Source organism: Abramis brama (assembly GCF_963993115.1).
Source record: "Abramis brama genome assembly, chromosome: 5".
In the NCBI taxonomy this organism is placed as follows: Eukaryota; Metazoa; Chordata; class Actinopteri; order Cypriniformes; family Leuciscidae; genus Abramis; species Abramis brama.
In genome coordinates, this window is record NC_139967.1 from 20048401 (window position 1) to 20072213 (window position 23813).

At 40.0% G+C, this 23813-nt stretch overlaps 1 protein-coding gene across 3 annotated transcripts; it reads left to right on the plus strand.

Moving 5' to 3' along the window:
* The first annotated feature begins 10818 nt into the window (after positions 1-10818).
* Positions 10819-23511, plus strand: LOC311083409 (myosin heavy chain, fast skeletal muscle-like). Of its 3 annotated transcripts, none has more exons than XM_084114895.1 (41): positions 10819-11002; positions 11138-11173; positions 12187-12405; positions 12500-12643; positions 12727-12883; positions 12989-13016; positions 13178-13280; positions 13446-13538; positions 13664-13727; positions 13821-13919; positions 14000-14103; positions 14186-14324; positions 14549-14667; positions 14765-14914; positions 15002-15172; positions 15265-15565; positions 15672-15736; positions 15836-15923; positions 16023-16140; positions 16223-16346; positions 16451-16587; positions 16676-16931; positions 17022-17264; positions 17363-17539; positions 17628-17773; positions 17863-17953; positions 18039-18428; positions 19485-19611; positions 19827-19945; positions 20038-20234; positions 20318-20501; positions 20607-20772; positions 21241-21365; positions 21486-21794; positions 21928-22131; positions 22214-22339; positions 22435-22605; positions 22690-22794; positions 22909-23004; positions 23115-23246; positions 23398-23511. In XM_084114895.1, the coding sequence occupies exons 3-41, from the start codon at positions 12199-12201 to the stop codon at positions 23410-23412; spliced, it is 5790 nt and encodes a 1929-aa protein (XP_083971021.1). In that variant the 5' UTR covers positions 10819-11002; positions 11138-11173; positions 12187-12198; the 3' UTR covers positions 23413-23511. The 3 variants fall into 3 exon arrangements, with proteins under 3 accessions (XP_083971021.1, XP_083971022.1, XP_083971020.1); XM_084114894.1 differs by having other exon boundaries at positions 10979-11002; positions 11138-11177; XM_084114896.1 differs by having other exon boundaries at positions 10977-11173.
* The last annotated feature ends 302 nt before the right edge of the window (positions 23512-23813 follow it).

A 23813-nucleotide genomic window follows, 5' to 3' on the forward strand; every position in this document is an offset into this window, starting at 1 on the left:
GAAAACGAAACACCAACATGAGTATCTTCCTGTATGTCTAAAGAAACAAAAGTGTTTTCCAAGCACATGTTTTTGCTAGAGTGGTAGATGAGCTAAAAACACTTTACCCCCCTTTACCATTTACCCTGGCCTCAAGTAACATCAGGTCATTTTTACCATCATGCAAGTCCATCATCATGCAAGTCCAATGTCCCCTTAAGTCCTACTGATTACATTTCTTTCACATTGTTGATTTAGCTATTAAAAGAACCCTTGAATATATACATGACCCTTGATATTGTAATTACGAACAATAACTTAGAATTGATATTAAAATATTTTTTTTTTGTGTGGGTCCCGCACATAAAAAATAAATACGACCTCACGTTGTGTCAATCACATTTACACACTGCCTCCGAAACTTTCATCCGTCATAAAAAAAATTCGGATCAGGTTCGATTTTCTGCGTTTTTCGCATCCGTAGCAAGCATTTTGAATGGTGTTTTGACAATTCAGAGCAACCGAATCACAAATACTCAGTGTGCAAGGACCTTTAGCCTTGCAGTTCAGTGCAAACTCACTAAGGGTCTGTGTGCAGAGTTATTTACACCATGCCTATTCCATGTCACATTCAAAAATCCCGTAAAAAAAAACCCCGGTAAAAGTCTGGCAGCAGAGTTTCCAGATGGATTCCAAAGTGACTTACCAATTAAGAGAACAATAGAAACAACAAGTGCAGTGACAGGTCCCAGTTAGTCTAGCACAGTAGCCTACACATAGCAAGTTTTTTTTAAGGTTTTTTTTTTTTTATTAAAACAAAGATTTAGTTTTTAACGTCTACAAAGGTAAAACCCACAGACACTTGTTCATTGGTTCTCAGTGACTCCTCATGATTTATGGGTTGACAGAGATCATCAAGTGTTTCGAAACAGTTATGACGTAATGAAGCCTCGTTTACTGAAATCACGTGACTCTGGCAGTTTGATACATGCTCCGAACCATTGGTTAGGAACAAAAGATTCGTAAAGGCTTCAAAGCTTTTTGTTTTGAAATTGCCATCACTAGGAATAAGGACATTTCACCTGTCTAATAAAGTACATGCAAGAGCATCGTCTCTGTGAAGTCGAAGTTAGTCTCGGACGTGGAGCTCTCTACATCTCGAAAACTACATCTCCTTTTGTCCCAAAGACGGCTTGCCATGATCCATAAAGTTGGAATGAAACAACAACAGTGTGAGCGTGCCGCTAGACGTTATGCAGTTGTCCACGTCTGTCGCCATAGTTACTATGGCAGTACAAGCGGAAACCAGGGATAACGCGGATATTACATCATTGACAGGCGACAAGTGACCAGGGACAGCCATTATTTAAAATAGGAATTTCTCTGAAATTAAAAATCTTTGGGAACTTTTGGGATATTGTGAGTACACAACTGCAGGAAATAAATCACACTGTGCAAGTGATTTTTGGATATTTTATTACAAAAATCTTACATATTGTACCTTTAACGGTCTTGATAGAGTTAGCCACGTTAACCCTTATTAACCATGGTTTAACTTCAAAGAAAAAAAACTAAACAAAAACTTGGAAGGCCTATTTGTAGCAAAACTGTGGTTATTAAAATGGTAATAAATCCGCCAAAAACGTGGTTACAACAATTTTACTATAATAAAACCAAGGATATTTTTTAAGAGAAGAGTTTTCCGCTTCCAGACAGTGTTTCAAAATGTCCTGCCATTTTAGAGATTGATTTACTGAGGGATACTATGTATTAACTAAGATTTTATACACATTTGAATGGACTTCGATATGAATAACAAGTCTACTAAAGCTTGTTTTTATGGAGGACCAAACCTGCAGAAATTAAAAATGAATAAATGAATAAATAAATGAATAAATAAATAAATAGATAAATGAATAAATAAATAAATAGATAAATGAATGTGATAAATGTGATAATAAGTTTGGAATGCCAAACCAGACTTAATAATAAATAAATAAATACAAAAATAAATATGCGAAGAAATGTAAAAAAAATTGTATACTTTTATTTCCTTTTTTATGTATAATTATATTTTTTTCCACATTTATTTTTATATTGACCAAGTTCAGAGGCTGTCATATGTGGATTTGATTTTTTTTTATGTTATTATAATCTAAATATGCTATGTGAAAGTTTGAAACAGAAATAGTGGTTTTCATCTTGCCACTTTCTTGGTAAAGAAAACACATTTTTACTACAATTAATCAAAATGTATTTGTCACGTTTTGGAACCAAACTCTTCAAATATAGATTAAGCCTTATTAAAGCTACTTAAATTATTCAGTCAAGATCAGTGATTTATTTTCCTTTGTCATTTGTTGTTTGATTATCATTAATGACAGACTGCAGCAGGTATATTAGGCTGCTGTCAAATGAAGAGCTAATGTACAGATCTAATATAATGATACACATTTTCTTTTTCAGCTGTGAAAGTTTACTTAAGACATAACCACTTGTGTTTCCTTGAATACTCTCCTGAAATACATTTTTGTGTATGCATGTTTATGCTCGTATCCGAAGCCAATTTGCTTATCCATTTGGGCTCCGACTCGAAACGCGCACACTGAAAAGCGCTTTTTAATGTGCTTTTAATGCACTGTTTAACAAAAAACAAACAAACAAAAAACAAACACTGTTTAATATCAGACATGTACCGCAGTTTAGTAAGAGACTACATTTTACAACACACACTTATTTGCCTAAATTGGATGTTATGTTTGGGCTTTTAGAGAAAAACGCAAGTGCCCTACAGTGAAGGATTTGGACTAGTTTAAATACAATCGGATTATTAGGGTGCATGTAAACGCAGCTTCTGTCTCCACCTTAAAAGGGATGATTATCAGCCCATGACCTAGACACACATGAAAGGCAATACTTATTACACTCAAGAGAACCACCAAAGAGAAAATGTCAACAAAACTACTTCTCACTGGCAACAACCTTTCCCTAACTAGCTTACTACTTGTTTGACAGGTTGTCTTGATGACACCCAGATCAGTACAACCATCCGTTGTCTTTGCTCATAAATACTTTCCGTATACACAGTTACTCAACATTAAACTTCAGGTTAAATGGTTAAACTTGGGGGTGTAAAAATAAATAACGTACAGTATATATGTGGCACACATACTGTATGTGGGAAACAACTGATAACACATTAAAGCAGAGATAATCTCTCTTGAATTTTTATTAGGTTAAAGGGCATACTATGGGTTAAAGCAGTCCAAAAGGACCATGTGTTTTTCACTGGCTGGAAAAGAAATGGGATTTTCCAGCATCTAAACTCATTTTTCCATTTAAGAAATAGAAAATAACTAAAAAGATATAAATACCAGATATGAATCTTAAGATGTGGAAAAGCATATTGAGGAGACTGAAATTACAGCTTGGTTAACTGAAAGGTCAGGCTAAGGGGAATGACTCTGAGTATACTTGCATGAGGTAAGCTTTCCAGCAGGATCAGGGGAAGGTATCTGTTGGTATGAGTGTTATTTTTTTATGTAAAAGAGAAAAAGAAAAATCTTGCATCACAATAAGTGTATTGTGATTGTCAAAACATTTTAGTAACTAAAATGAATTTTATGTTTTTAATGTTACAATGTTTACATGGTATAAGTTTTTATTATTATAATTATTGCTTGACACAAATTTCACGATTTCAATTCAATTCAATTCTTGTGATTTGATTTAATATCGACTCATTTGGATAAATATTAGGTATACAAGATAGGCGTTAATTTTTCTCAAGAAAAAAAAAAAAAAAAAAAATCACCTAATGCTGTAAACATACAGAGAGCCCTATCAGCTGGTAGTATTATTTAAGGTTAAAAATAACGCAAATTAAATATAATGCGTTTTTTTAATAATAACTTTATTTAATGATAATAATAAGAAATATAAAAAATATGTAATATAGTAGGCTACACATATTTAGCAAAATACTCTCAATAGTTATTTTTTTCTAGCCAACTAATAGCTATATTATGGGTCATTAAATGGCTTTCCTGAGGTAAATGTTGTGACATAATTGTTCTCCAGCTGTTTTATTGATCCCTTCCGCGGTTGAAAAACACTTATTGAACGATATTATGTATGAGGAATATACATTTCGGTAAGTTGTACTGTATCTTCCAACATTGTTCATTAGTGTTTATTTACTAGCTAGATATGATTGGTTCACGTGCCGCTAGGGTTCTGTCACGTCACATTTACAAGTGTTTGAATTCGTAATAAAATTTACAGAATCTGAGAGCTGAGATAGACTTAGAATTTTTTTATATATAAGTAACCTGCTCTGTCTAGTCTGTCGGTCTCCGTGTCCTCTTTGCTTCGCGATTTTTCTGTGCATGAGAAAATGAATGTGTGGCGTGAGAGCGTGTGAAAAGTGTCAATTGAGTCTCACGGTGAATGCGTGAGAGTTGGCAGCTCTAGATCTGCTACGCTGCTGCTGCAGAGCAAGTACAGAGACTTGCTACTGCGAACACCTTCACAGATGTTTATGTGAGCATGTAAGACATGCTTCTGCTGCTGCACAGTAAAATACATGAATTAACCCCAGACTGTAACAGCAAACAATGCAAACTATTTTAATATTTGAGCAGCAAGCCAAGCTCATTGGCCGCTGATGCAACAGCAACCAATCAGCTGTGCTATGTAAATAACGACATGGTTGCTACCAATAAGTTAAAGACCTATCAGCCTGTACCATTCTGACTTTCATGCCAGAACTACGTAATTAGTAGTCACAGAGGAAGGCAAAGAGTGTTGCCAGTGAGAGGATGGTTGTGGTCACCCTCTGACCCTTGGTACTTTTAATTGAGTCTAGTGGGCTTCTGTCACGGTTTATGAATTCACTGTCTCCTTTCATCTCGTCTTGCATTGTGTGTGTGTGTGTGTGTGTGATTGTGGGCGGGGTCGCTGATCGCTGCTGCTGATCAGCACACCAGCTGTGTATGTTCAGCGCACCAGCTGCAGTTGATCAGTTAACCCTATTTAGTCCTTCTGTTTTCACTCTGTCTTTGTCAGAGCGTTGTGGTGTTTTCCTCAGTGTGTGATCCTGTTCCTGTTCCCGTGCTGTTCGTTTGGATTGTGGATTATCTTCGTGTCTTCGTGATTGACATCTGTCTGGATTCCCGCACTTCTGCACGTAATCACCGCGCACTGCCACAGAGGAACTACTGCACTGGATCACCGAGCACCACCACCAAGTTGCCTACCAAGGTCCCTGTGTCACCATCCATCTGAGTTGTATCTGCCTGACCTGCATCTATCCCTTTGCCAAATAAAGCATTTTTACTTGCACTTGCATCCAGCCTTGTGATTGTTACAGAACGCTCTGACCAAGTCATGGATGCAGCAAGTTCGATTGACTGGGACGAGTTCGCCTCTCGCAGCATCGCGAGAATGGACCAACAAGAGGACAGCATCTCCAATACAGGTCGGGCGGTCCAAGCTCTTGTGACGCAGGTGTCCGAGCTCACCCAACAGCTACAACATCTAAGAGCTCCCACTGCGCCACCCACACCGCCCGTTTAGCCCATCCCACCAGAGTCTCAAACTCATTGCGAGCCACGCCTACCCACACCTGAGGGATATTCAGCTGAGCCTGAGTTTTGCAGAGATTTTCTTACACAATGCTCTATGCATTTCTCGTTACAGCCACAAACATTCAGCCAGGAACAATCTAAGGTGGCATTTGTCCTCACGCTGCTTTCGGGCAAGGCGGCTCTTTGGGGAACGGCGGTGTGGGAGAACCAAGACCCATGCTGCGCCTCGTTCCAGGCACTCTCGGAGGAGATGAGGAGAGTTTTCGATCGTGCGGTGGCGGGTAGGGAGGCGGCCAGACTACTCGCCGATCTTCGCCAGGGAGATCGCTCGGTGTCAGAATACTCCATCCAATTCCGCACCCTGGCCGCAGAGTGCCGATGGAACGAGGAGGCGCAGTGGGACAGATTCATGCATGGGTTGGCTGATCGTGTCCAGAAAGAGATTTACATGCTGGATCTTCCTCCAAGCTTGAATGGACTAATTGAGTTGGCACTGAGAGTCGATGCTCGGTTGAGCAGGATGAGTCGCTTCCATCGGAGTCTTCATTTTGGCGACGCGGAGGACTGCTGAGTCAGCAGCATGGACACAGTCAGCCCCGTTTCAGATCCCGAACCCATGCAGGTGGGCAGAGCTTGGCTTTCCCGAGAGGAGAGAGAAAGGCGGAGGTCCCAAGGACTTTGCTTATACTGCGGCAAAGCGGGCCACTTCATCAATTCCTGCCCGGTAAAAGACCACGCCCGGTAGTAACTAGGAGGCTACTATCGGGTGGGATCTCCGCCAAGAAGACCTCATCATCTACACTCCTCTCGGTAAGACTGAGATGGGCAACACACTCACATGACACCAAGGCCTTACTGGACTCGGGGGCTGAAGGTAATTTTATGGACGCTAGACTTGCTCAACAACTTCAGCTCCCCATCTCACCACTCACGCACAAGATATCCGTCACTGCTCTTAATGGCCAGGAACTTCCCAGTATTTCTCACACCACTGAATCCATTTCACTCATTACATCTGGCAACCATACTGAGACTATAACTTTTCTCCTCATGGACTCACCACTCGCACCTATAGTACTTGGCCATCCCTGGCTCGCTCGACACAACCCCAGAGTCGACTGGGGTCACAATTCTGTATCTGCTTGGAGTAATATGTGTCATGAGTCATGTCTAGTATCTGCGAGTTCGTCTGTACCTGTTTCTGTGTTTCAGGAGGAGGCAGTGAATTTATCTAACGTGCCCGAGAAGTACCAGGACCTGAGGGAGGTGTTCAGTAAGTCCCGTGCTGCTTCTCTCCCTCCATGACTGTGGAGGTCATAGTCATAGACCTCATAGTCCCTATGACTGTGCCATAGATTTAGTGCTAGGTGAGTCTCCGCCTAAGGGCAAGTTATATTCGCTTTCTGTTCCAGAAAGGGAGGCTATGGAGAAATATATTTCTGATTCTCTTGCTTCCAAATTCATTCGCCCTTCCTCATCTCCAGCGGGGGCGGGGTTCTTTTTTGTGGGGAAGAAGGATGGGTCTCTGCGACCGTGTATTGATTATTGGGGGTTGAACAACATCACGGTAAAGAATACTTATCCTTTGCCGTTGATGTCTTCAGCCTTCAAGCGGTTACAGGGAGCATCCATCTTCACAAAATTGGATTTACGTAATGCTTATCATTTGGTCCGCATAAGGAAGGGTGATGAATGGAAGACCGCGTTCAATACCCCCAGGGTGCATTTTGAATACTTGGTCATGCCTTTCGGGCTGTCCAACTCCCCAGCGGTCTTCCAGGCACTCGTCAATGACGTGCTGAGAGACATGGTTGATCAGTTCATATATGTTTACTTGGATGACATATTGATTTTTTTCATCTTCTCTCCAGGAACACGTTCAGCACATCAGACGAGTGCTTCAGAGGTTGCTAGAGAATGGGCTTTTTGTCAAGGCGGAGAAATGCGTCTTTCATGCACAGTCTGTTCCCTTCCTAGGATACATCATCTCGTCTGAGGGAGTGCGTATGGATCCTGACAAGGTTAAGGCTGTGATAGATTGGCCAAGTCCAGATTCCCGTAAGGCCCTGCAGAGGTTTCTGGGGTTTGCCAATTTCTATCAGCGTTTTATTCGCAATTTCAGCCAACTAGCCGCACCTCTGACTGCCTTGACCTCCCCCAGAACGACGTTCAGGTGGTCCGATACGTCAGTTCGTGGTGGAGGTTGACGCGTCAGAGGTGGGGGTAGGAGCAGTACTTTCCCAACGTTCTTCCACAGACGGCAAGATGCACCCTTGCGTGGTTTTGTCCCACCGTTTATCACCTGCCGAACGTAATTATGACATTGGTAACAGAGAGTTGTTGGCCGTCAAGTTAGCGTTGGAGGGGTGGCGTCATTGGTTAGAAGGGTCGGGGGTACCTTTTATTGTTTGGACCGATCATAAGAACCTTGAATATATTAGATCTGCTAAAAGACTCAACTCCAGGCAGGCTCGATGGGCACTTTTTTTCGGATGTTTTGACTTTTCTCTCTTGTACCGCCCCGGGTCCAAAAACATCAAACCCGACTCTTTATCTCGCATTTTTGATCCAATCGATCGATTTTACCCGAGAAGATAGTTATCTCCACACTCACATGGGAGGTTGAATCGAAGGTCAAGTCGGCCTTAGAAGGGGTAACGCCCGGTTGCCCACCGAGTTGATTGTTTGTACCGGAGGAGTTACGGTCCGAAGTCATTCGATGGGGTCATTGCTCCAACATTGCTTGTCATCCAGGAGTAAACCAGACTAGATGTTTAGTAAAGCAACAATTCTGGTGGCCATTAATGGCTCGCGACATACACAGTTTTGTTTTGGCTTGCTCAGTTTGTGCCATTGGTAAGACGTCTAACCGACCTCCTGACGGGTTACTCCATCCGCTGTCTGTCCCTTCGAGACCCTGGTCCCACATAGCGATAGATTTTGTCACCGCCCTCCCGCCCTCTAATGGCATGACGGTTGTTTTAACCGTAGTGGACCGGTTCTCGAAGGCGGCACATTTCATCCCCTCGCCCATATTACCTTCAGCCAAGGAGACAGCGGTGACTGTTGTAGACCATGTCTTTCATTTACATGGCCTCCCGATGGACGTGGTCTCCGACAGGGGGTCCCAATTTGTGTCCAAATTCTGGAAAGAGTTCTGTAGGTTACTAGGGGGTACAGTCAGTCTGTCTTCGGGTTACCATCCCCAGAGCAATGGTCAGACCGAGCGAGCCAACCAAGATTTGGAGAGAGTGTTGCGATGTTTGGTGTCCAAGAATCCTTCATCCTGGAGTCAACAACTTTCTATGGTTGAGTATGCTCATAACTCGTTACCAGTGTCATCCACGGGCCTCTCTCCGTTTGAGTGTAGTCTAGGGTACCAGCCACCAATTTTTCCGAGTCTGGATTCAGAAGTCGCGGTCCCCTCCGCTCACGCCTTCGTCCAGAGGTGCCATCGCACATGGACCAGAGCCCGTGAGACTCTGCTCCAGGTGAGGGTGCGCACTAAGGCTAAGGCCGATCGCCACCAGTCAAGGCCTCCCGTATACGTCGTGGGTCAAAAAGTGTGGCTTTAGACAGGGAACCTGCGTATTCGGTCAATCGTATTCTGGACTCGAGATGGAGGGGACGCGGATTCCAGTACCTGGTGGACTGGGAAGGTTACGGTCCGGAGGAGAGAAGTTGGGTTCCTGTTAGGGACATTCTGGATCACACCCTTATTGATGATTACAATCAACAGGTAGGTGCCTCTGGGAGCGCCAGGAGGGGGAGGGGTACTGTCACGGTTTATGAATTCACTGTCTCCTTTCGTCTCGTCTTGCATTGTGTGTGTGTGTGTGTGTGATTGTGGGCGGGGTCGCTGATCGCTGCTGCTGATCAGCACACAAGCTGTGTATGATCAGCGCGCCAGCTGCAGTTGATCAGTTAACCCTATTTAGTCCTTCTGTTTTCACTCTGTCTTTGTCAGGGCGTTGTGGTGTTTTCCCCGGTGTGTGATCCTGTTCCTGTTCCCATGCTGTTCGTTTGGATTGTGGATTATTTTCATGTCTTCGTGATTGACGTCTGTCTGGATTCCCGCACTTCTGCACGTAATCACCGTGCACTGCCACAGAGGAACTACTGCACTGGATCACCGAGCACCACCACTATCCAATGCCGGACGGGTGTTACCCCACCGATGCACCTGACCTGCATCTATCCCTTTGCCAAATAAAGCATTTTTATTTGCACTTGCATCCAGCCTCGTGATTGTTACAGCTTCTAGGTGTTTAAATTATAATTTTATCAGCCATGGCTCACTTGAACATTCCATCAATGTAAGTCTATGGGATTTTTCTGAGTATTGATCATCATTTTAGGAAAACCAAAAGTTCAATCAGTTAGAAAAGATATAGCAACCCAAGTCAGAACAGTCTGAAGGTCTGAGCCGAGTTTGGTGGATGTAGCTTTATACCTCTAGAAGGAAGCTTTAAGGCCACCTAAGCACTGGAGCTAAATTCAGCTGTCAGTTCACCTTTTAATGCTTAATCCTGTTTTGTACACACACAATTTAGTAATTTAAGGTAGTGACAACTGCATTTACACAATTTTTACAAAAACTGAACATCTAGTGACGTACAACAAGAGATATAAGAGACGGCAGACGAGATATTCTGTTTACAGCATGGTAATTAGCATTGCTGGCTTTGACCACTCAAGGGTGAACATGTGGTTTTGAATCATTTTAGTCTCCATGTGGCTGAGGCTTAGACTGTAGCTGTTGAAGACGAAGAAATGTCTACAATCTTTGAATATTTGCAGAAATTATAACAAAGGGATTTTTGCAGGATGGGAATGTGCCAATTTTATCACTACTGGCTTTCTTCTACAAAGAAAAACTGACACTTGTTGTGTGTTTTCACTGTATTAGACATATTTTACAGTGTTTTTCTATATTCTTGAACAATATATCTTGTCAGGTCTGTAACATATTTTATTGTTTAGCCCAATTGCTGCCATATTAGCCTTCTACAAGAACTTCCAGGGGTGAAAAGGTGAAATGTTTTCTGATTCAAAAAAGGGGGAGGGGGAGGGGTGGCTGAACGTACCCTCATTCCAAAAAAGGATTCATTTACTCCAGTGTGTGTCATATGTCAAAGTAAGATATTAATAGACTAAAAATAAATAATTATAATACACATGCACTTTGAGATAGAAGCTGTGACCCATATATTTTGAAGCAATAAAGGTTTGACTTATAACTGATTTCATTAGGTAGGATGTCTGCTAGTCTGTCCATACATTTCTCATGGGTCAAAAAAACGGGTCAAGAAAGTGCATCATATATCAAAATATATGAGGCTGCCCATGTATAGATTCTGCTTAGTGTGCATGATCAACTTCTATAAAAGCCAAGAGAAGAGATGCAGAGAAGAGAAGAGAAGTTCCATCAAGTGGTAAGAGCTTGTGCTGACTGTGACTGAAAGGAATTTCACATCATCACTTATGCGTCTGTACTCAAAGTAATTGTGTTTTTATTTATATTAATACATTTTAATAAATAGATTTTTTTTTTTTTTTTTTAATCCAAGGGTAGTGAACATTTCATCTGGTCTCAAGGACAAAAGGCAAGTGATTTTATGATTCAGTGTGTGGATTAGGGTAGAGGAAAACAGTTGTTATAGTCTGTATCATAGATGAAAACTGGTGAAGCATGCTGTTTTTAAAAACCTGTAATTTATTTACAAAGAAATGTGTTTAAAATGTATTAGTAAGATGAATTTAAGGAAGGGGTCCCATTGACCCTTTATTTTTGTGCCAAATATACCACCTATTGTATTCGCTTTTATTGTGTTGTATTGTATTCTGTTTTTCTTCTTCCACTTTTGAGTCTATGAGAGCCCATAGAACCCCTTGTGGGAAAGTTATACAAATTTGGCCCAAATGCAGAGGACATTTGACACATTTCTGTGCAGATTCAGTCTGAGGAAACAGAAAAAGAAGCGAGAAAGGGTCAATTGATGATGCTACTGTATAATAGAGCAAAACATGAAATTGGTTCAAACTACAGAACTGATGGTCTGATTAAATTCAAACTTGGGATGCAGTGTTGCTATCATAATCCATCATGAGATTTGCATAAATATAAATCATTAGAAATGTCGTAAGTTTTATCATAAAATATAAAATTTATATAATACAAATCTGGTATACAAATCTGTGACAGAAATTTCTTAATATTTGTCAGGAAATATTTGTCTGTTTCATACATACTCGTAGCAGGAGGATGCACTCAGGCAGAGAGACCACAAGTGAGACTCATAGTCGGCAGTGAAAATCTCTGTATTGTCCTGAAACTTGTACTGTATGTGCCGTCCCCTGACACCAGCATTTCAATTTCATCACCAGAAAGACATATTCAATCGACATTTTTGCCATTAATGGGCCCCTTACCTGCTTCTTGCTTTCTATCTAAATGTTTAAAGAGTATTGTTTTATGTGTCTGTATTCATGTGTAAGCCTACACTTAGGAATATGCCTCTTTCCTAACACAATTTATGTGTTTTATATTTTATGTGTCTTGCCTTTGTTGAATATTTATGAAATTTGTAATGGATAAGTTGATATTTTCTCTCTTTAGTAAGCCGCCACCATGAGTACAGACGCGGAGATGGCCGCTTATGGCAAGGCTGCCATTTACCTTCGTAAGCCTGAGAGGGAGAGAATGGAGGCTCAGGCCAAACCGTTTGATGCCAAGGCTGCCTGCTATGTGGCTGATGTCAAAGAGTTGTACCTCAAGGGAACAATCAAGAGCAAAGACGGTGGCAAAGTCACAGTTGTTTTGCTTGACACTAAGGAGGTAAATTTGAATTTCCATTTTATGTAGAAACTCATTAAATTACTTATTACATTGTTTTCTTTTGTATCTAATATCTAATTTATCACATTTATAGGAGAGAGTTGCTAAAGAAGAAGATGTCTACCCAATGAATCCTCCCAAGTATGACAAGATTGAGGACATGGCCATGATGACCCATCTCAATGAAGCCTCTGTGCTGTATAACCTCAAAGAGCGTTATGCTGCATGGATGATCTACGTAAGTTCTGAAATGACATATAAAGCATTTAAGTTCATTTTTTCTGTGTTGTTGCAATCTGACCATGTCTCTGCTCATTTCAGACCTACTCTGGACTCTTCTGCGCAACTGTGAACCCCTACAAGTGGCTCCCAGTGTATGATGCAGAAGTGGTGGCTGCCTACAGAGGCAAAAAGCGTATGGAGGCCCCACCCCACATCTTCTCTGTCTCTGACAACGCATATCAGTTCATGCAGTGTGGTAAGACATTATGGAATTGAATGCTATGAATTCATTAAGATGAATTAGATGTTGCTGTTAATATAATAAATATTTACCTGATATTTTACAAATTTCAATCAACAGATAGAGAAAACCAGTCTGTCCTAATTACGTGAGTATTTTAATTTAATTTCAGACCATGACAAAAATGAAAAGTATAACATAGATGGAAAATTTATGGAGATATTTACAAAATAGAATTTAAGACTGAACAAAGATTGAATATGTCTACATGTCTTTCAATCTTCTGTCTTCTAATCTCTTATAAACCAGTGGAGAATCTGGTGCTGGAAAGACTGTGAACACCAAACGTGTCATCCAGTACTTTGCCACAGTTGCAGTGTCAGGTGTCAAGAAAGAGGCCAGTAAAATAAAGGTACGAGATACAAAACTATGTCATATATATTATTTTAAAAGATGATGATTTACACTCATCTCACAAACTATACGATATGTGAATTTGTGAAATGCCTATAAATTGTGTTTAGTCATGAAATATAAAAACAATTGAAAATAAATGAAAACGCTTCAAACATCACAGGGCTCTCTTGAGGACCAGATCATTGCTGCCAACCCTCTGCTTGAGTCTTATGGTAATGCCAAGACTGTGAGAAATGACAACTCCTCTCGTTTTGTAAGTTAACCACTGTTTATTTACAGTACAGATGGTCAGTTGTGTTAAATTTTACTGTACAGAGTTTTCTATAAAGAGATTATAATAATTATTATTTATGTATTATACTATTATGATTTAAACAGGGTAAATTCATCAGAATTCATTTCGGCACCACTGGAAAACTGGCTAGTGCTGACATTGAGACATGTAGGTGGACATGATTTTATTGATCCATCCTGAACATTTGTCTTTATCTGTCACTCATCAGATGCTTGTGACTCAAGTACATTCTCTCAACAGATCTGCTGGAGAAGTCTAGAGTGTCATTCCAGCTTCCAGATGAGAGAGGCTACCACATCTTCTTCCAGATGATGACCAACCATAAGCCTGAGATTGTTGGTAGGTGCACATATTTCATTCATTCAATGTTTCAGATAATATTGTAAGATGCTCTTTCATAAATGCTGTGTATTTTACAGAAATGTCGCTCATCACCACCAACCCCTATGACTTCCCCATGTGCAGTCAGGGTCAGATCACAGTGGCCAGCATTGATGATAAAGTTGAGCTGGATGCTACTGATGTGAGTCATTGCTATTTGAATATTGACATATTCTATTTAAATATGGCAAATCATATATTTTATTATTCTCTGTAATTTACAGGACGCTATTGACATTCTTGGTTTCACAAGTGAGGAGAAAATGGGCATCTACAAGTTCACTGGAGCTGTGCTTCATCATGGTAACATGAAGTTCAAGCAGAAGCAGCGTGAGGAGCAGGCTGAGCCTGATGGCACAGAGGGTGAGACTTGTGTTATCCTGGGCTTTAAAATAGTAACCATTGTACTGACTTTGCTGATAACAGAAACTGTGTATATAATGTTTAGCGTAAATATAAACTAGAAGTTGCGTGCACATCAATAAATCTAAAAATAAAAGGGAAAGTACCTAGTGCCTGATTTATTATAATTTTACACAAAAAACTCTATAGAGCAAAGATAATTTATTTTAAAATGTATTTAACAGAGGCTGACAAAATCGCCTACCTTCTGGGTTTGAACTCTGCTGAAATGCTGAAGGGTTTGTGCTACCCCAGAGTCAAGGTCGGAAATGAGTATGTGACCAAAGGCCAGACTGTGCAACAGGTATAGTAACATTTCCAGCATGCCATGTGTTTAACCTAAAATTCTGGCTAATTATTGCAGAAGCAGAATAAAATATCCATTCATATTCTACTTACAGGTGTACAACTCTGTTAGCGCCTTGGCCAAATCTATCTATGAGAGGATGTTCTTGTGGATGGTCATTCGTATCAACCAGATGTTGGACACAAAACAACAAAGAAATTTCTACATTGGCGTGCTGGATATTGCTGGCTTTGAGATCTTTGATGTAAGAATGATTCTTTTATCTCTTTTTATGTCAAAATGAATGATATTCAGAAGGTAGTACATTTTTCTGTCATTTTTTGTCCTCCAGTACAACAGCATGGAGCAGCTGTGTATCAACTTCACCAATGAGAAACTGCAACAGTTTTTCAACCACACCATGTTTGTGCTGGAGCAAGAGGAGTACAAGAAGGAGGGCATTGTTTGGGAGTTCATTGACTTCGGCATGGACTTGGCTTCTTGCATTGAGCTCATTGAGAAGGTTATCAATGGTTTATGTATTTATTAATTTCCATTGATCCTATTCTCCAAATCTCCAATTTTTGATAATAAACAACATTCTTTTATAAACAGCCCATGGGTATCTTCTCCATCCTTGAAGAGGAGTGCATGTTCCCCAAGGCTTCAGATGCTTCCTTCAAGAACAAGCTATATGATCAGCATCTTGGCAAGAACAAAGCTTTCGAGAAACCAAAGCCTGCCAAAGGTAAGGCTGAAGCCCACTTCTCCCTGGTTCACTATGCTGGAACTGTGGACTACAATGTCACTGGCTGGCTGGACAAGAACAAGGATCCACTGAATGATTCTGTTCTGCTGCTGTACCAGAAGTCTTCTGTCAAACTGCTGGCTACTCTATACCCACCTGTTGTTGAGGGTAAAGAAAAAATCTATTTAACAAAACTTTGATTCAGTTTTGAACTAACTTTCTTCTTTCTTGTTTTTGCATTTATACATGTTCCTTTGTATTTTTATCTCAATAGATACTACTAAAAAGGGAGGCAAGAAGAAGGGTGGCTCCATGCAGACTGTGTCCTCCCAGTTCAGGGTATGTATATAGATAACATCACAGCAATATTGCTTTATTTAAAAAAAAAAAGAAAATAAAGAAATACAAAGCATGCCAAACTTTTTCTATTCTCCACAGGAGAACTTGGGCAAACTCATGACCAACTTGAGGGCCACTCACCCTCACTTTGTGCGTTGCCTGATTCCCAATGAGTCCAAGACTCCAGGTAAAGTATTAAAAAAAAAAAAACGTACAGATATTTTGGTTCTCAATATATATGATGAAGTTAATTTACCAAGTTCATGGTGTAAACTGTTCGTTTTAGGTCTCATGGAGAACTTCCTGGTTATCCACCAGCTGAGGTGTAACGGTGTTCTGGAGGGTATCAGAATCTGCACAAAGGGCTTCCCCAGCAGAATCCAATATGGTGACTTTAAGCAGAGGTAAATGGGACCACATGAAAACAACATTTCCTAGGAGGCTCCTAATTAAAAGATATGAAGTATTTTGATAAATTCTCCACAGATACAAGGTGCTGAATGCAGGTGTTATCCCAGAGGGACAGTTTATGGATAACAAGAAGGCCAGTGAGAAACTCCTGGGATCCATCGACGTTAATCATGATGACTACAGATTTGGACATACAAAGGTTCATTATTTAGCATTATTATTTCACAGAATCAGTGATCATGGTCATTTAGCTTATACAGTTTAAATCAATATATTTAGATTTACTGTTTTACATAAATTCAGGTGTTCTTCAAAGCTGGTCTTCTGGGTGTTCTTGAGGAGATGCGTGATGAGAAACTGGCTGCTCTGGTCACAATGACTCAGGCTCTCTGTCGTGGCTACGTGATGAGGAGGGAGTATGTGAAAATGACGGAGAGGAGGTGATTATTGTCATGAGTAAAGATGACATCATTGATAACTGTGCAAACTTAATGATGATTATGCCATTTAATGATGAATTATTCACAGGGAGTCGATTTACACCATCCAATACAACATCCGTTCATTCATGAATGTCAAACACTGGCCATGGATGAAGGTTTATTACAAGATTAAGCCTCTGCTTCAGAGTGCAGAGACTGAGAAGGAGCTGGCAAACATGAAAGAGGACTATACAAAATGCAAAGAGGCTTTGGTTAAGGCTGAAGCCAGAAAGAAGGAGCTTGAAGAGAAGATGGTAGCACTGTTGCAAGAGAAAAATGATCTGCAGCTGCAAGTAGCATCTGTGAGTATATTTTATAATTAACTGAATTTTGGCTACATTAAAAATGAGCAAGGTTGTTTCCAATGAAATAGCAATCTATTTTACTAACAGGAAGCCGAGGGTCTCTCAGATGCTGAGGAGAGGTGTGAGGGTCTGATTAAAAGCAAAATCCAGCTTGAAGCTAAACTCAAGGAGACAACTGAGAGACTGGAGGATGAGGAAGAAATCAATGCTGAACTGACAGCCAAGAAGAGAAAACTGGAGGATGAGTGCTCTGAGCTGAAGAAAGATATTGATGACCTGGAGCTCACCTTGGCTAAAGTGGAGAAGGAGAAACATGCCACTGAGAATAAGGTTAGAGATTGAGTTGGTTTAAGATTAGATTTAATCTCTATTTTATATATTGATATAGAATATGAATTGTAATATTTAAGTTTACTTAAATCCTACAGGTCAAGAACTTGACTGAGGAAATGGCAGCTCAGGATGAGAGCATTGCTAAGGTTACGAAGGAAAAGAAAGCCCTCCAAGAGGCACATCAGCAGACACTGGATGATCTTCAGGCCGAGGAGGACAAAGTCAACACCCTGAGCAAATCCAAGACAAAGCTTGAGCAGCAAGTTGATGATGTGAGTTGATTATGTAAATTAATTATATTAATTCATCAAATCAACTGTTTTCTGCTGTGAACATATTTTATATAACATTGTCCTATAGCTTGAGGGTTCCCTTGAACAAGAGAAGAAGCTCCGCATGGACCTGGAGAGAACCAAGAGAAAGCTTGAAGGAGACCTGAAATTATCCCAAGAGTCCGTCATGGACCTGGAGAATGACAAGCAGCAATCTGATGAGAAAATAAAAAAGTAATTAAAGCAGGAAATCTTTGAAAACATTGAACATTTTTATTGTTGTGTTATGTTTTTTTTTTTTACAACTACTTATTGTTGAACAGGAAAGACTTTGAAACAGGTCAGCTGCTCAGCAAGATTGAAGATGAACAATCTCTAGGTGCTCAACTCCAGAAGAAAATCAAGGAGCTTCAGGTATTTTGAGATTTTTTTCAAACATTACATCATTATGATTCAAATACAGATAACCAAAAATCAAATTAACTACTTACCACCATAGGCCCGCATTGAGGAACTTGAGGAAGAGATCGAGGCTGAGCGCGCTGCTCGTGCCAAGGTTGAGAAGCAGAGAGCTGATCTCTCCAGGGAACTTGAGGAGATCAGTGAGAGGCTTGAGGAGGCTGGAGGAGCCACTTCTGCTCAGATTGAGATGAATAAGAAGCGTGAAGCTGAATTCCAGAAGCTGCGTCGTGATCTTGAAGAGTCCACCCTCCAGCATGAAGCTACTGCTGGTGCCCTCCGCAAGAAGCAGGCAGACAGTGTGGCCGAGCTGGGAGAGCAAATCGACAACCTGCAGCGTGTCAAGCAGAAGCTTGAGAAAGAGAAGAGCGAATTCAAAATGGAGATTGATGATCTTTCCAGCAACATGGAGGCTGTTGCCAAAGCAAAGGTTGGGAAATATTCTAAAGAATATATGTGACCCATGCTAGCAAAATGTGTCGGAATACGCATGTGCTAATTACGAACTACAGGCAAATGTAAATTTTGGTTGAATTTCATTTTCATTCACAAAAATTGGTTCATTAAGCCCTCTTCTAGCGATCAAAATGCTCCAAATAGTAATTAAACATCTAAAATGATCTTTTTTTTTACGTTTTCTGAGAGGTGTACATTCCTAAATCTTTTCTTTGTTCTAATAATCCATGAAAAATTGCCATTTTTCTTTACTCGCTTCTCAACGACTGGTGCTTCCCCTCAGCACAAGTTTTAATATTCATAGCGAATTCTCGATGGCTTAAGTCTGAACCAATGAAATATGATTTTTAAACTCATACTGATGTAAACAAAATGATCTTACTTGCACTGACTGACAGATAAACACAAAGCACAAAGATGCCTCTCAGACAGCACGCAATCCCAATATACACATGTCCACAGAATTGCAGTATTTCAAAATATCTGTCTTGGCGAATATTCACGCAAACCTTATCTGTTATGCCTTAAGTGAAAGTTTGGTTAACTGTTGGGGAAAAACATCTGATATGTAACATTATATTAGATTATGTGCATTACAGTAGGTCTCAATATACAGGCTGCTGTCTCATTAATGTTAATCAAACAATTGTGGTATCATGGAAAAAAAAAAATAATATATATTTTTCCTATAGATATTTGGTTTTGATTTGGTGTGTGCCAAATTTGGTGGTATTACCATGGATTTTAAGGTATGGTTGCTAGGTGATTTTGTTTTGGATCCTTCAGAAAATTTTAACTAAATATTTCTCAAAATGTACTTTGCTGACTCTATTGACTTCAAATAGGTGTAGCGCAGTCCTTTTTTGTCTGATTCCAACAAATCATACATCATCATACATGAAGGTTTTTTGATAAAAATAAAAGTAAATAACAATAACTCATTTTTGAAAATGTGCTCATTTGCCAGCACGGGTCACATACAACAAGTCTTGAAGTTCTTTCAAATATCTAATGACTTTTGTATTTACAGGGCAATCTTGAGAAGATGTGCCGCACACTTGAGGACCAACTTAGTGAAATTAAGTCCAAGAATGACGAGAACATTCGTCAGTTAAATGATCTCAGTACTCAAAGTGCAAGATTTCAAACTGAAAATGGTAACTCATAAACAAATAAATATTATATCAAAAGTAATTAATGTCAATAATTAACAATAATTATCAACAATACTTAATCAAAAATAATAGTGTATTAAGATTGTTCAGCTGTAAATTTCTGACTGTAACATTGATACAATCTTACATCTATTTGTTTTGAAATAAACTGAGAGAGACATAGAAAAGTCTGACACAGTGAATCTAAATCTATACAGGTGAGTTTGGCCGTCAGCTGGAGGAGAAGGAGGCTCTGGTTTCCCAGCTCACCAGAGGCAAACAAGCTTCCACTCAGCAAATTGAGGAGCTTAAGAGACATATTGAAGAGGAGGTTAAGGTAATACAGCATAATCAATTCATGCACATACTTTTCAATTACTTTACTGTAGAGACAATAATACAATATTATTATGCGACTTTGTCCCTTAGGCTAAGAACGCACTGGCCCATGCTGTGCAATCAGCCCGTCATGACTGCGACCTGCTCCGTGAGCAGTTTGAGGAAGAGCAGGAGGCAAAGGCTGAGCTGCAGCGGGGAATGTCAAAGGCCAACAGTGAGGTTGCTCAGTGGAGAACCAAATATGAAACTGATGCCATCCAGCGCACTGAGGAGCTTGAAGAGTCCAAGTATGTATGTTATTGTATAATATTCCTAACTCTCACAGCTATTTTATAGATTAGAATTCTAAATAATGTGTATTACTTAACAGGAAGAAGCTGGCTCAGCGTCTGCAAGAGGCAGAGGAACAAGTTGAGGCCGTAAACTCCAAATGTGCATCTCTGGAGAAGACCAAACAGAGACTCCAGGGTGAGGTGGAGGACCTCATGATCGATGTGGAGAGAGCCAATGGTTTGGCTGCTAACCTTGACAAGAAGCAGAAGAACTTCGACAAGGTAAACCGTTTTAGTCATATTATATTCTCTTTGTAAAGTATTGCTGGAATGGGCTTTGTTCAACATTTTTTAAACAAACTCTATCCTAAAATATCTTCACCAAAGGTCCTGGCAGAATGGAAGCAGAAATATGAGGAAGGTCAGGCCGAGCTGGAAGGTGCCCAGAAAGAGGCTCGTTCACTCAGCACTGAACTGTTCAAGATGAAGAACTCCTATGAGGAGAGCCTGGATCAGCTGGAGACCCTCAAGAGAGAGAACAAGAATCTGCAGCGTAAGAATGAAACCGTTAAATTAGAAAAAAAACTTAAAGGGATTGTTCACCCAAAATGAAAATTATTTTACTAATTACTGACCCTCATGTCGTTCCAAACTCGTGAGACTTTTGTTCATCTTCGGAACACAAATTGAGATCTTTTTGATGAAATCTGAGAGCTCAATTCATGTGGATTAGTTTTATGATCTCTTTATAACCTTTTTGAAGTGTCAAAGAATCAATTATGTAGCTGTCTATGGAGAAACAGAAAACTTTCAAATTTCATCAAAAAGATCTTCATTTGTGTTCCAAAGATGAACGAAAGTCTTATGGTTTTGTAATGACATGAGGGTGAGTAATTAATTTTTTCATTTTTGGGTGAACTATCCCTTTAAATGTTCTAATTCTCAGTGAACATTAAAAAGTAAGCACATATGATTAATGCATGTGCATTATGATACATATTATATGTTTTTCTCTCTATAGAGGAAATTTCAGATCTGACAGAGCAGTTAGGTGAGACTGGTAAGAGCATCCATGAGCTGGAAAAGGCCAAGAAGACAGTGGAGACTGAGAAGTCAGAGATTCAGACCGCCCTGGAAGAGGCTGAAGTGAGTATCTGGAGATCAATATGGAATTCTTGCTAGAACCATCATACTGTGTTATTTTATTCATCAATACACTGTGTGTATTTTCATTCTTATATTTAAATGGTGTTTTATTTTTCATAGGGTACACTGGAGCATGAGGAGTCCAAGATTCTTCGTGTCCAGCTTGAGCTAAACCAGATCAAGGGAGAGATTGACAGGAAGCTTGCAGAGAAGGATGAGGAGATGGAGCAGATCAAGAGGAACAGCCAGAGAGTCATTGAATCCATGCAGGGCACTCTGGACTCTGAAGTCAGGAGCAGGAATGATGCCCTGAGAATCAAGAAGAAGATGGAAGGAGACCTTAATGAGATGGAGATTCAGCTGAGCCACTCCAATCGCCAGGCTGCTGAGGCCCAGAAACAGCTCAGGAACGTTCAGGGACAACTCAAGGTATGCATAGGAATTCTTCTTTTTGACTTTGGGATGCATTCATATATTTTTTTTTAAATAATCTAACATATGGTAAGTACACCCTAGCAGAAATCACATCGAAAGCTCATTCTAAAGCTATTGTTATGTTCAGGATGCCCAACTGCACCTTGATGATGCCCAGAGAGGACAGGAAGACATGAAGGAGCAGGTGGCCATGGTGGAGCGCAGAAACACTCTGATGCAGTCTGAGATTGAGGAGCTGAGAGCTGCTCTGGAGCAGACAGAGAGAGGCCGCAAAGTGGCTGAACAAGAGCTGGTGGATATCAGTGAGCGTGTTGGGCTGCTGCACTCTCAGGTAAGGGCATATTGTTTCCCTGAAATTAAGGGAATTGAGAGCATCATTCAAAATGTTCAAACTGTTGCTTTCCATTTTGAAGAACACAAGTCTCCTGAACACCAAGAAGAAGCTTGAGGCTGACCTTGTTCATGTCCAGAGTGAAGTTGATGACACTGTACAGGAAGCCAGAAATGCAGAGGAGAAGGCCAAGAAGGCCATCACTGATGTGAGAAACAGTAGCTGCCAAATGTTTCATAAGACGCTTACATACATTTTACGTAAAAAATGTGGATCTAATGACTTTCTGTATTAATGCAAAAGGCTGCAATGATGGCAGAAGAGCTGAAGAAGGAGCAGGACACCAGTTCTCACCTTGAGAGGATGAAGAAGAATCTGGAGGTCACAGTGAAGGACCTGCAGCACCGTCTGGATGAGGCTGAGAATCTGGCCATGAAAGGAGGAAAGAAACAACTCCAGAAGTTGGAGTCCAGAGTAAGCCTCTTCATAGTTATGATATGGGCAAGGTGAAGTATGTTATATTATGATTTGTTTGAATAAAAATAATATGTTCTTTAGGTCCGTGAGCTTGAGGCTGAAGTTGAAGCTGAGCAGAGACGTGGAGCTGATGCTGTTAAAGGTGTCCGCAAATATGAGAGGAGAGTGAAAGAGCTCACTTATCAGGTATGACCATATTCCTCACAAGTTTGTTCAGACAAAAGAGTCTGTATAATAGTGTATGTACTGACAATGCCTATAGGATCAATGCTTAATTTTGTAAATGTGTATTTTTTGAAGACTGAGGAGGACAAGAAGAACATCGCCAGACTCCAGGATTTGGTTGACAAACTGCAGCTGAAGGTCAAAGTCTACAAGAGGCAGTCTGAAGAGGCGGTATGTAAAATCCAATAGAACATTTTTACACTGTAATTACTTATATTGGAATGCTAATTTGATGAAACGTGATACATGAACTATATAAAAATAAATAAATAAACTTTTAGGAGGAGCAAGGCAATGTTCACCTGTCCAAGTTGAGGAAGGTGCAGCATGAGCTTGAGGAGGCTGAGGAGCGTGCTGACATTTCTGAGTCTCAGGTCAACAAGCTCAGAGTAAAGAGCCGTGATTCTGGAAAGGTTAGACTAGTAGTAGTGGAAATATAATAATTGCATTTTGCTGATGTTACATATCCTGTATGACATTTGCACATCTGTATTCTCTTCATTATGTAAAGTGAAGAACATTTTTGTTAATAAGACTAATGTTTAACTCTTCCTTCTTTCCCAGGTCAAAGAAGAATGAATCTTTTACACTTGAAAGAAGCATTTACTGAAGTCATATAATATGAATGTTTAATGTAAAAGTACCTTTCTTAATAAACCTGTTTATTTCAGCAAATAATTAGCCTTTGTGTGATTTTTCAACAAGATACAATAGTACAACACTAATATCTGATCTGTATGATTACATTAAACCTTATTATTCACATCACAAGTGTGCTGAGTATCAAGAGAAACCAAATTTGAACTTTTAAAGGTTCCATAAAAGTTAAAAAGGTTTCATAAAATTGAATTCTCATGTTTACTGAATGCATTCGCTCAAACATTTCTGCTATAAAGTTTCCACCCTGGACTGATGTTATTGACTATTGCAATATTCTGTGAACTAGCCTTCCAGTTAGCACAATTAAGCCTCTACAGATG